General features: G+C 43.5%; 1 protein-coding gene and 1 long non-coding RNA gene across 10 annotated transcripts; both read left to right on the forward strand.

Moving 5' to 3' along the window:
- The first annotated feature begins 2,698 nt into the window (after positions 1–2,698).
- Positions 2,699–11,266, forward strand: LOC112290005 (uncharacterized). Of its 9 annotated transcripts, none has more exons than XM_024535849.3 (9): positions 2,699–3,060; positions 4,550–4,645; positions 4,895–6,653; positions 7,168–7,493; positions 7,686–7,859; positions 8,027–8,171; positions 8,382–8,656; positions 8,774–10,175; positions 10,274–11,266. In XM_024535849.3, exons 2-9 carry the CDS (start codon positions 4,619–4,621, stop codon positions 10,492–10,494), a joined length of 4,329 nt encoding a protein of 1,442 aa, XP_024391617.1. In that variant the 5' UTR covers positions 2,699–3,060; positions 4,550–4,618; the 3' UTR covers positions 10,495–11,266. The 9 variants fall into 9 exon arrangements, with proteins under 9 accessions (XP_024391617.1, XP_090111148.1, XP_024391619.1 ...); XM_090255022.1 differs by having other exon boundaries at positions 8,430–8,656; XM_024535851.3 differs by having other exon boundaries at positions 2,699–3,011.
- A 173-nt stretch (positions 11,267–11,439) lies between these two features.
- Positions 11,440–12,246, forward strand: LOC149988061 (uncharacterized). The gene is made up of 2 exons (XR_016505886.1): positions 11,440–11,811; positions 12,029–12,246. It is a non-coding gene; the product is annotated as an uncharacterized LOC149988061 (long non-coding RNA).
- Positions 12,247–12,568: the final 322 nt, after the last annotated feature.

Genomic DNA, 12,568 nt, shown 5'->3' on the forward strand with positions numbered 1-12,568 from the left:
GTCATTCTACTTTCCTCTATGCTACACATCATGTCCGTAATTGGATACAACACGAAATGGTAAAATATACAAAGGCTCGTCGATTGCTGATCAGTTTCCTGGTACGTGACTCTGCTGATTACCCTAAACCTTAGGTGAGTGAGAGGAATATTCTAAATCGAAAGAAGAAAATCCCCTGCGCGCTTTTTTTTCTTGCACTTGTGGATTGAGCATTGAGCCGTTTGTTCCTGTCATAGACGCCTGCTAACCCTCTGAGTATTGGCCGCGAGAATTCGGACACGGAGGTTGTAGCCCCCGCCCTGAAACTGTAGCATCAGAATTCCTAACATTCTCTTCCCCTGATCCAAAAAGACGGAGGGGAAAAAAAAAACATGATGCCCTTCCCCTCAATCCGAACTTAGGCTCAGAAAAGCGCGTCCGTGCCCGCGAAATCACACTTTTTGCTTTGGGGATTTGAATTCGAACGTGCTATGGCTGCCATTTGGAAGGAGCCATAACAGGGGAGAGTTAGGACCAGTGGGAGTGCTGGGGGTGTGGGGTACGACACAGGCTGAATGAGTTCTTTTGCTGCAAGAGCCATGTGTGAGATGCGAAGGGAAATTCCTGGGCCCCAGCCCACTCCCAGCTTCGTGCGGCTTTTCTTCACTCTTTTTCCCCTCGCAACAAGTTTCCTCGCATTGGAATGAATCCACATCAAATGATTGAACACAAATTCTTGGCCGGCAGCCCCCGGGGGAGCAACAACCAGGAGAAGAAAGAAGAAGTTGGAGAGGCTCAGAAAACAGCGAGCTCAGTCACATGAAACGCCCATGCACCCATCTGAACCATCGTATTCATTTCGAAGCAACAAACCAAAACCCTAAAACATCAACTGTCGACATTAGCATTCTAAACAATGCGGCCAAAAAAAAGAACAAGGTAAATTTCCGTCTTCACCTAGTGCATAGTTTAATATTTGATGTAAACCAGCAAGCATTCGGTACTCTTGAGTTTCATAACATTTTTTTTCAACATATGTATTTTATTACTGGTTGGATCCTTCTTCTTCTCGCATACATCTGTTCAAGTATCGGTCGTATTTATATGGTTGCTTATTTTTCCAACCGATTCCATGAACTGATTGTCAATCTTGACAGTAACCTTACAAGTAACGAAGCTGACGTGAGGAAGAAAACATCGAGGCTCAGCTTGGGGGAGCATGACCCCATTAATGGAAGCTGAGCCAATTGTGCATAGCGACAATGAATGAAAAGGAATGGGAGTGTCAGACGGACGGCAGCAACAGGAATAGCCACAGCACCCTCCTCTACGAGGAGACATACCCTTCCCAGGGCCACGACGACTCCGGGTGGCTGCGGAAAGCTCATCAGTATTAGGGTGACGGAGGAAGCTGACAAGCCTTAGTGCCTCTGCTCTCTGAGGCCTGGCGTTAAGGTCTCGGTACACAGGGCCCAGCTCCCAATGTTCTCTAACTGACGGCCAATGATTCTAAATCCAAATATATATGTAAATATCTGTGTGTGTGTGTGTGTGTAGTGTGTTAGTTTGAAGTTACGAGAAGCGATATTACAGAGCTCATGATGCGAATGAATACCCCCCACTTCAGATTCGATGCTTATTTTTCTTCTTTTTCCTCTTTTCTTCAACCCTATTCAGTTCACAAGTAGTTGATATCCGACGTAATTGAAAACCAATTTAGTGCGACGAAGAATGATGTGTTATCTGAAACTGAAACTTGGATGGGGGCAGCAGAATTCCCCCCCCCCCCCACTTGTGAATTCACAGCCTTAGAGATGACCAGCTTTTGCTATGTGGGAAGTAAGAACAAAATGGCTTTCCCAAACCTGTAGCGCCCATGATAGCAGGAACGGCTATCTTGAGTAAACTACAAGGGAGCTCGGATAAACCTCAGTGGGCGCTTCTTCATGCACAAGAAGTTAAATTTTTCTCAGTGCGGACTTGGAACTTGCCTACATGGAAGAGAAGGTAGCATTCCTCTTCTTGTTCTTCTTATCCAATAGACCATATAAAGAAATGGGACATGGTTGGTGCTACGTCAGACTCCATGCACAGTTGCGGTGAATTCATGTGTGCACTGGAGAAATTTCAGATCTGAACTTTAACGCCGAACGTGCCAGTCATCGTGTCGCCATGGAGGAGTTCATTTTGTATCTAAGATGGCAACACGAGCGGAAAAGAAAAAATGCCGTGGAAACAAAAAGATGAAGAAACAAACTTTTGCGTCTTGCGTCCAATATTAAAACCCGAGAGTGTGTAAGTGGGATTGTGAAAATATAGTTGGTAGATTGATTGCTGGTGTATACGCGTTGGAAAAACCTCCTCCTCTACAGAAAAGCTACTTGCTACAGATGGCTACATCTGATTGCATGCAAACGCTGAAATGGGCTGCAAGAACAAAAAAGCGATGGAACTCATGCAAGGGATCGTCCAGAGCTGAGTTATGGTGGGGCAGGATTACAAAGAAGCAGAAGAAGAGGAAGAAGAAGTTTACGTGGTTGGGTGATGAAAGCAACTCGCCGCAATCTTACCACGCGCCACCCAAAAAGCACAAAATCGTAGTTACTTAGATGGGAAGGGGAATGAGGCGTTGACTGGGGCTGTTGCGATGGGGGCGTGGTGAATGCCAGCATTGCAAGACAGGACAACATACTTTCCATTCTGACGGCGAGGCCGGCTCTACTCCCAACGTCTCACCACTCTCTTCGCTTCATATTCTTTCTGTTGTATTCTCAGATGAACGAAACTGACAACGAGCATGAATGGAATGACAAGGGGCCAGCCTGCCCGGCGCAATAGAGCGAGAGCTGTCTTCGCGCTCCCAACCATCACCTCGCCCAGTGGAGCGAAGGATCGTATAATGAATGAGAGCAACGTGGTGTGGGTGCTTTTCTGGCGACATTGATCACTGTTGCTGCACGTAAACCCATGGATTCCGCACGCGCATCAACGTCGCCATTGCCGTCTGGATGTTATTAGATGATTGCGACGAGGTCGCGTGCTTTCTTTCCTCCCCTCCCTCCCTTCATGCTCTGTCGGCAGGTGAGCTTTAGGAGTTTCGAGGGAGATCTCGAGGATAAAGCGTTGGCTCTTGGTTGTGGATTCGTTTTTTGGTAGCAAGCGGAGGCAAGGGTAGCTGATTGAATCGATGTCGAATGATATTTGTCCACGGAAGTAAGTCTTGTGAGTCCACTCGAGGTCTGTAATGTCAGCATTCTATCTAGATTCAGGGTTGAGGAGAGGGGAGGGGGCTGGCAGGAGTAAGCAGAGAATTTCCTTTCGTAATCATCGCGAGTGTCCTTTTGAAGTTCGATTGTGGTGCGGTGCGCTTGTGATTCGTGGGTATATGGATGCTGGTGACGAGATTGGGAATGCGAGATGCGTGGTGAGGAATATTTGAGATATGGGAAACACAGGTTGCATTGTATTGGATGCTGCGGTACGTGGATTGCAGGTGGGGAAGAGGGAGGGGTGGGTGGATTGAGTGCGATCGGTGTCATCTTAAGGCTGTGCTTCTCTTCACGTCGCAAAGGATCTTCATTTCGTTGAGTATCCTGTAGAGTCCATTTTTCGTGGCCTTGTTGACGCGGTTGGGAGAGTGTGAGTGTCTTGAAGTTCTTTAGAGCTTCCCTCAGCGCCAAGTCGATCACAGATTGAGAATTGTTAGAACGGTTACGCGATTTTCCTTCCGGAGGATCGTATGCTCGGTATAAACAAAATTGGAGATGAGAGAATTCACGCGCATGTCCTCGATCTGGTAGCTCGGATTAGATTCTAAATTTTAAAGTCTTTATTTGGTGAAAAAACGAGGTGTATCAGCTACGTTTAAAATATGAACAACTTTCATAATTCAGTAGGTGTGGCAGGTCTCAATCATACTTAGTCAAGAAATCCTCACGGAAACGGTTAAGGTCTGTATCTCGCAGATGCAGGACTTGTCCAATCTCAGTCTGAGACTGAAGAGTTCAAAGTAGTTATGTCGGGAGGAGTTGTTTTATTTTGTTTTATTTTATTTTTGGAGTAATTGTTTTTGGCATCTGCAGCTCATGCTGGGATTAAAGAGTTGTGCGACTGAACATCCGAGGGGTCGTCTGTTGAATGAGACGCTGTTTTGAAGATCAGTCGTCAGTAGAGGCCAGCGATTCACAGTAATTGAGATTCATAGTAATTGAGATTCATCATTCTCAGCTTAATGTATGAGAGGATCAGGAACACAAAATGCTTGCATTAGGGTGCACAGCGCTTCTTAACTCAAGCGGGGGTTTAGTGCATGGAGAGATTCCTGTTTCTTGAGCAAGCTCGAATTCTTGGCACTAAGTGATTTTTATTGTTGTAGTTTCAATTGTGAGTAAGAGGAATGCAGATTGTCAGGATTATGTCCCCAGTTGCAAACACCCTTTCGTTGCTATTGAGAAGGGTGGCCTCGTGTGGTATGCCCTAGCTCTGTTTGATGGGCATTCTGGGGTAGAAGTTCGGTTGGAGTTATATTTTTTGATTGAACGCTGAGTTGACTAGATCCTCGCTTTTGCAGATCGACCTTTGCAAATGTCCTACATTAAGAAGCATGCTCAGAATTCCATACTATTTGTACCTGGGATGAATGGGAGGCAAGAACAGCAAGGGAGAGGTGGAGAACATTCCCTGCTTTGTTCAGATTAAGGCTGGTTTTGGGAGTTACATTGTGAAGTTTGAACATAGTTCGTTTGGTAGTGTACTGTAGAGACTAGAGTGTGTTAGTTAGATCATGCTGCTCACACACAGAATGGGGGTTATGTAGGTGAAGGTTTTGGTGATGCAATCCGTAGAATTAATGTTCCGCCCCTTTTGAATCAAAGCTAATTCGTTGAGCATTTCTTGTGGCTTGAACTCTAAACAGGTGCCCTATTGTTCAACACCAACCTGGAGTTCTCCGTCTTCAAAGGTCTCGCGGAGTAGATCGCTTCCAATCAAGGCATTCACTAGAAGGCTTAGTCACGATTATGGAGGGTCTTTCAGGGATACGCCTCTGCTCGAGGATACGGACGATTTCGATCACGCTCAAGAGTACCAAAGACTCATCGAACTAGAGAAGTCGAACAAAAAGCAGACGTTTTCTGCAAAATATAATTCAGTTCTCTGCGGAACAGTGAAACAAGAGGCTACACATTGCTGTATCGGATCTCTCCGAGGTTCGAGAGAAGAGGTTCTCTATGAAGACGACGATGAAGAATCTATAGCCAATGAAGACCAGCAACCTTCTAAACCAACAAACTTCAAATCCGATCCTACCTTTTCAAGGGCAGTAGGTTGCAGCAGATTGGAATCTCAGTCTGTCTCATCTCTCGCCGAAATACTGGGCGAATCTGAAGGGTTTGTAGCAGGCGAGGTTGCTTCTGAAATTCCAATCGACTCAGTTTTAGCTCATGACTTGTGCGCCAGCGAGGATTCCGAAGAGCCTGTTGTCGAAGTAAACGAGTGTCCGAGGGTACCATCCCAGCAAGATCTGCTTCTTTCACCTAGGAGCTGTGATTCTAACCACAGCAACTTGCCCATAGCCGCCGAATTTGTTGACATTCCTTTGGATGCTGAGCCAGTGAGTGCTAACAGTGATTTTCACCCGTATGTAGAGTTTCAATGCAACGACAGTGTCTCCGCTGTGTTCGAAGACAATACATTGCTCGAAGTCAAATCACTATTAGTTGAGGACGAAGACCACAGAATATCTACAGCTTTTAATTGTCTTGACACAGCTGAGGTCTGCCATCATGTACCGTCAGACAATTCGTTGATCGAGGCATCCAACCACTCGTCTCGGGCTAATAAACATTCTGGAAAACTCAAGACTTGGAGACGCTTGAAGAGGATTACTATTGAGAAGGGGGAGGATAGTTCTGTAAGCGCTCATCTTGGGTGTGAGGGTGAAGAAAACATGAATGGTAGGGGGAAAGTAAACATATCATTCACCAACCCTGGAAAGCGTTCTGGTTCACAAAGGACCAGTTTTGCGGATACCAGGGATTTGTTTTGGGATCCCTCTTGTGGGAAGAAGATGAAGGATGGGATGGGAGCAGAGGATCTGGTTCCCTCCGACATACAGCCTGATGCTTTTGCATGGGGTTTGGTCGGTCACTCCGACCCTTTCTTGGGCTACGATGCTGCTGGTTTTTTCGCTAAGGTCCCTGTTAGAGGAGACCAAATGAGTGCAACTTACACGAGAAGGTCTCCAGTCAAGAACAGTAAAGGCACAGCCTTAGCTCGAAAAGTGCGTGGACTCAGGGCCTCTCCAAAGCCTGTTTCATCCTTGGAGAGTTGTCTTATGGCTCAGATGGCAGATTCATTTGATCGTAATCGAGTGAAGACCATTTCTCGATCTCTAAATTTCTCCACTTCAATAACTGAGAATGGCGAACTTGAGAAATCGAGGATTGTCGACGGTCCAGCCTTGCCTCGCTGTAGCAACAACGCGGTTGACGACAGCATATCTGTTCATAAGCAGTCTAGTCTACCGAGTCTACCAAATCTCTCAAAATTCTTGAAGGAATATGCTGCAAACCTGGCATCAACTAGCACGGATGAGAGTAGTGCCAACGGCGGCACGAGCAACCCAAGTGCTTCAGATAACGGTCGGACTCTTGGCGCTTCTAACGATGGCAATTGTAAGAAATCTCTCTTGCCTGTTTCAATGCAGAAACGAGAGTTTTATGATTGCACCGGATTTCTGTTAAATGATTCTGAGCTGGAACTCGATAGGTTCAGTTCAGAAGGAAACTCATGAAAACACTTTCAGAAGAGACACCAGGACTGATCTTTTTTCTTCTCGGTTATCCTGAAGAAATCTTCGTTCTAGAACTTGTATTGAGATTCTCTGAGGTTTGAGTAGGGGGAGAAGTGATGGCTACCTTGAATTTGGGATTTGGATGTTGTCATTGGTCTTTTATACTAATGCTATTGCAATCGTTATCAAAAATTTACCTTTGGAGAGGCCTTCTAGTTTCCTAGTCGGAGTTCGGATTCTAGAAGAATTTAAGGCAGATCTTTGGGGTGAAGTTTGTATTAAATAGCACATCAAGTGCTTCAATTGATGCTGCGAATTGACAATTATTTCCTTGTGAGCTGTTTCAACTGATGAGCATATTGCCCTGACATTCAGCTCCCTTCTTCTGCCTTCAGGTTCAACAGTAGCTTCTTTCGAGACTTTGCTATTCAGTTTTGGAGTGGGCCTTGGGGTGTTGTTTGGTTCTGGGTCACTTAAAAGTGAAGTGAAAAGGTTGTCCCAGCTTCTGGAAGAAACACAGGCGAATTTTGAGTCTTTGAAGCTGGAACTTTCGAAAAGAAAAAGTCCTGCAGGCATGAATAGTTCCGACGTAGCCTCCGTAAATGGCCTACAACAGGAAGATGAAATGGCTGATCTCGAAGCCGAGCTGGAAGCTGAACTTGATCAGCTTACTGGGGGTGACTCTGCAACGGTGGACAGTCAATACTCTGCCTATGACGAGGTCCGACTGTTTCTAATTCAAGTCTGATGTTCAAGCTAGACATGTGTGAGCCAGTACTGACATTTAAGAGTACATCCCTGTGACAACTTGATGCAGTATGCAAAATAAATGTAGCAAGAAAGACCTGCGAAGCTATTGTACATACTGCAGATGGAATATTGATTACGTGCTTTGTGGTGATCGTATATGCAGCTGGATACTGATGGCGTTGTGTCAGTGGTTCACGGTGATCTAGCACCAACAGGCCTACCTGCCAGAATAGAAGAAGACTCGGATGAAGATCTATCACCTCCTACACAGGCTGCATGCTTGAACAATTGTGCTGTGTCGCCGCGAGAGCTTACGCGCTTATTGCGCAAATTGCAGGTTTGACTTTGTGCTTGTTATAATTACACATTCTTTAAATCTAATGCTTTGATTTAATTAAGATGTGCTAATACCATGTGCAAGCCTGCCCTGGATACGCTACGACGATTTGAAACTTCTGTTGTCTATTGCGCTTCTTGCTAATGGTTGGAGCCATTGCAATTCAGGCTGCTCGTCAAGACGAATTAATTACTGAGTTAGAAGAGGATCTTAAAGCAGCGCAGTCGAAATTACTAAGTAGGGAGAAGGAGCTTGAGCTGTTAAAGGAAAGATTGAGTTGCTTAACTGAGGCGTCGTTTGCTTCTGCTTTTGGTAATTTCCCTTTTCCTTCTCATGCATGACTCTTGTGGACAGTATCTACAAGCTTGCTTTTTGTCATTTTGCATTTATACCAGTAAATTCACAACTTATCGCTTTAGTAGTACTGTTCTTTTCTAGTATTTCGTGTATCAGTAGCATTAGGTGTTATTTGTAACATATTGAAATTCATGCAAATCGCATCTGACGGGTTCAGATTTGCAGGTGATGAGTGTTTGATTCCTTGTACACCTACTAAGGGTGTGACTCCAGTTGACAGGGTCTCAATAATCAGCGAAGAGGTGTCAGCTGCTCCTAGAAGTGATAACACTTCAGGTTGTCAAGACTGCTCTCAAGATAGTAGGGTGGAAAATGGTGCCTCAGTCAGTGTTACTGCGTCAGAGAAATACTCAGGAGGGCCTGAGTTGCATCTAAATCTGAGACCTGTAAGGCAAGAATTAGTGAAAACAAGTTTGCACTCGGAGTCAACAAAGCAGCAGGTACATTTACATGTTTTAGGTTCTTGAGCCTGTGTTCGCACTGACGATTGTAAATGTAATTGAATTCTACTGATCCTTCAGGAAAACTCAGAAACAATACCGACAAATTTATCTCAGTGTGTTTATGGACAGGAATTGGAAGGCAATGGAAGGAGTTTGAAGGGCAGTGAAATTTCAAAAGAATTGGAAGAGGAAGCTGAACGTGCATCCAATGAGTTTTTGCAATCAATGTTTGAATTTGTAGGGGAAGGGCCATCTCACGCTGAAGTGGCTGCGAGGGATTGCAGACCAATGCTGGGTAATGCTCAGATTATTACGCAGCTAATTGACTCAGTTCATGGTTTGGAGTCATGTGACGATCGTGCAGAGAGTGTAGAGTTGTGCAGTACCACTCCAAATTTTGGTATCTTCTCAAGTTCAGTGTCAATTTCAGACACTTGGGATCATCCTGTAGATTCAGCCACTCCTGAATTGTTTAAAGGTGGAGGCACTAGAGGTGTCTTGTCCTCCCGAACCAAACTTGCGGCATCGCATTCGATCAGGCGGACCACGCGCAACTGTAATTTGGACAATCCGAAGCTCAACAGAAAGTTTGGCAATGAGATTTCTCCCTCTCCAAATGTTGACTACTGTGCAGCGAATATAAAACACACCGAAGGAATGGAATCATCAAAAACCGTGTCTGATATTTCAGATGCAGAGACTGCGAACCTCAGGACTCCTCACTCTGTTAACTACATAGATTCGACAGCAAAGCCTGCCTCTGAGCCTGTAGTCCCTGCTGATGACGATCCTTCGTTCTGGGTTGAGGTCGGCCGGGCAGGACTAACGACCCCTGTCGAAAAGGTCAGACAACAGCTGTTCAAGATGCCTCAAAGTGCTCCAGTGCAGTGGTCAGGGGAGCTGAGCCCCACGGTTCTAGAGAAAATAGCTCGGTGGGAAGGATTAATGGAGGGAGAGACGCCTGGTCCTGCATCAGGGTGCGATTGGGAGTGCCAATCTCGAGCATCAGAGCTAGAGCAGCAATGTGATACGAACTGGTTGTTCGACGGTATCAATGTCTTTAGCGAGGAAAATTTGATGTTGGAGGCTGACGAGATGCTCGAAAGGATGTTGATAAAGCGAATTGTTGAGGAATCTAAGTTTGGCTCTGATTCTCTAGTTCGAAAGGCGCAAACTGCACTTGCTACCTTAGAGAGGGAGGATAGTGTTGAGACAGATATCTGTCATGGGGAAGATGAATATCTTAATGAAAGGACAGATTCCGAGGCAGATTTCTGGGGGGGAGCCTCAGATTCAAAGGAGGAATGGAATGAAGATCAAGAAAATCAGTCAAATACTTTGGATAGTGCAGTGCGTGAGGAGTGCGAATTCTTTAGTAGACTTCAGAGAACGAGCAAGGATAGAAGAGCAATGAAAGTTCTGAGGGAGAAATCCGAGAAAGTGTTAGCTGTTGCTGGAGGAATAGATCTTGATGTGATACCGAATGGCTTGGTTTCGAGAGCACAGCTCTCTACAGGTACTGCGTTTATCACACTTCTTCAGTGATGATTTTAATAGTATTGATCGTCAAATGTATCTTCCTCTCTAACTTGCGCTCTATTCCTTGTTTTGTAGGAGATCAACCTTTTGGATTTACAGATGTCTCCACTGAAGAATGTTCAGATTGGCCAGCTAAAGGGAAATACGTGAAGGCGTTGGTTGCATCCAACAATAGGGTACTTGAAAGTGAGCTCACCTGTGGTGACGCCAAACAATTTGCATACAGACTTGGCTCTCCCGTGAGGCAACGTGGTGGCTATAGAGAAGATGAAGGACGAAGTAGAAGGCGCTTCTGACTGAATCATACAAGTTTTGTTGGTCATGATACTACCGCGAAAGGTCGCGACGCTACTATTATCCTGGACCACGAAGCTCCTGCCTTAGCGTAATGCATGGGTATTATAAACTTTCAAGATCATGACAACCAAGTATACAGAAGATATGGCGGCCCCTGGATTTCAGTACCTGGAAGCAAGCAGCGAGCGTTATAGATTTCTCAAAGAAACGTTTTTCTGTCTGCAGATCTGCTTATATCGTAAAATCGATTTATGCAGGCTTAAAGAAGCGAGCATAATTGCAGTGGCCCACTTTGGCATCCCGCTGATGCACCGCCAATCTCTGACAGCCGCTGAGGATGTTGGCTTTTGAAATGCGGTTGCAGCAATTCCGTCTCTAACTACACCTTTGCATTGTATAGTAAATTTTTTGCTGGATTTGGTTTATCAGGGCACCTGAACTCGATTGGGGCCAGGGGTGAGTGAGTGCACTGTTGACAGGAATTAAACAGCTACTCAGATTTGTACTGTCAATAACATCTGTCATTACACTTAGTAAGCACGTTTCGAGCAACCAGTGACATGGACCAGTAGTTGTTACTACTGCCAACAACAGAGGCTTTGATATTTGTTGCCAACCTGCCAAAAGTGGCTTAGGTCGTCACATTCGTAGGCTTCATATGCTACTGCAGGAAAAAACGTAGTTTTCCTGTATACATGCCGACAGGCCCCAATTGTAATATAATTTTATTCGTTCAACCTGATAATAGATTCATGTGATCTGTTGTAAGAATTTCTTAAATGTCTCTGAAATTCAGACGAATATTCCTCTTCCTTTGATTTGTGAAGGAAACGCTAATGGTTTAAAACTTACAGTCAATGTTCTTCTATTGCATACATGTCTCTTTGGTCATGGTAAAAACTACTACTCATCAAAATCACATTATTTGCTCATTGCCTATATAATTGTTTAAGAATTTAAACTGCATAACTGACATTTGATGCTTGATGATTACACGCTCACTTGTGTTCATCTGACAAAGGTAAAAGGAGTATATGTCACTTTACACTTTTATAGTAATTTATGTAAATTTTTAAATGATTTCTAAATTATTCAAGAATTACAATTTAAACCGTGAAGATGTATTACATAACAATTCAAGTCTAAACCAAGATATAAGTCTTTTAAAGAAGCTCATATATTTATATGTATATAAGACTTTCTTAGAGCACTTTTTGCAAGATGAAAATGTGGCAACTTTGTTACATATTGGTAAAAAAGAGTGATAGTGATGAAGTTATGCATCATCAAAAGTGCTTATGATTTAAGATTCAAAGGTGAGTTGGATCATAAGAAAGTGCAAAATATTCAAAATAAACATGAAATTATTGGAATTTAATTGTGTGTGTGTATATATATATATATATCCACAACAAGTTTTTTTTATATTTTACATGCAGAATAAAATACATGTGTGCAATTTCCACTATAGTTTTGTTTGCAACATGATGGAAATGATGCTAAATAGTGAAATTATAACCTTTGCAACCCTAGATCTTGTAGAAGATAATACCCACACCATGGTGGAGGCAACACACAACAATATGATTCAAGAAGACAAGATCTTGGTTGCCAACATTCCAATTTTGAAATGCAATCTAAAAATCATACTCAAAAGTCTACAAGTGCAATTTATATACATTTTTTTTGTGTTTGTTTATGACTAAGTATTTGCTAAAATTAAATTAAAATCTATTTTTTACAATACAAAACCACTTTTGTGATCTTACTCTCTTTAGTATCTGCTAATTTCTAATACTTGTTTGTGGCATTATTTTATCATAAGACATTTGACATTCCAACATTTAACTAGCAACTGTGCACTTTTGCAATGTAAATGATCATGTTTGGCATTCTGTTTCTACCAAAAGCAGGGATAATACTTACACAAATTTTATAAAATATGCAGAGAACTGTTTTCCACATACAACATTAGTGCCTACATTTCTATGAATTGTATGTTAGTAAATTCGCAAATTAATTTCTATTCAAATAATCAAGACAAATCTTTGTATTGAAATGCATGTGTTTCAT

Source organism: Physcomitrium patens, chromosome 12, assembly GCF_059467195.1.
Source record: "Physcomitrium patens ecotype Gransden chromosome 12, ASM5946719v1, whole genome shotgun sequence".
In the NCBI taxonomy this organism is placed as follows: Eukaryota; Viridiplantae; Streptophyta; class Bryopsida; order Funariales; family Funariaceae; genus Physcomitrium; species Physcomitrium patens.

Bases quoted from the DNA above. Each gene is read 5' to 3' on its own strand.
- LOC112290005 (XM_024535849.3), top strand. From the start codon at position 4,619: ATGGGAGGCAAGAACAGCAAGGGAGAG. The intron at 6,654-7,167 runs GTAAGAAATCTC...TTCTGCCTTCAG, and splicing joins CGCTTCTAACGATGGCAATT to GTTCAACAGTAGCTTCTTTC. The intron at 7,860-8,026 runs GTTTGACTTTGT...ATTGCAATTCAG, and splicing joins GCTTATTGCGCAAATTGCAG to GCTGCTCGTCAAGACGAATT.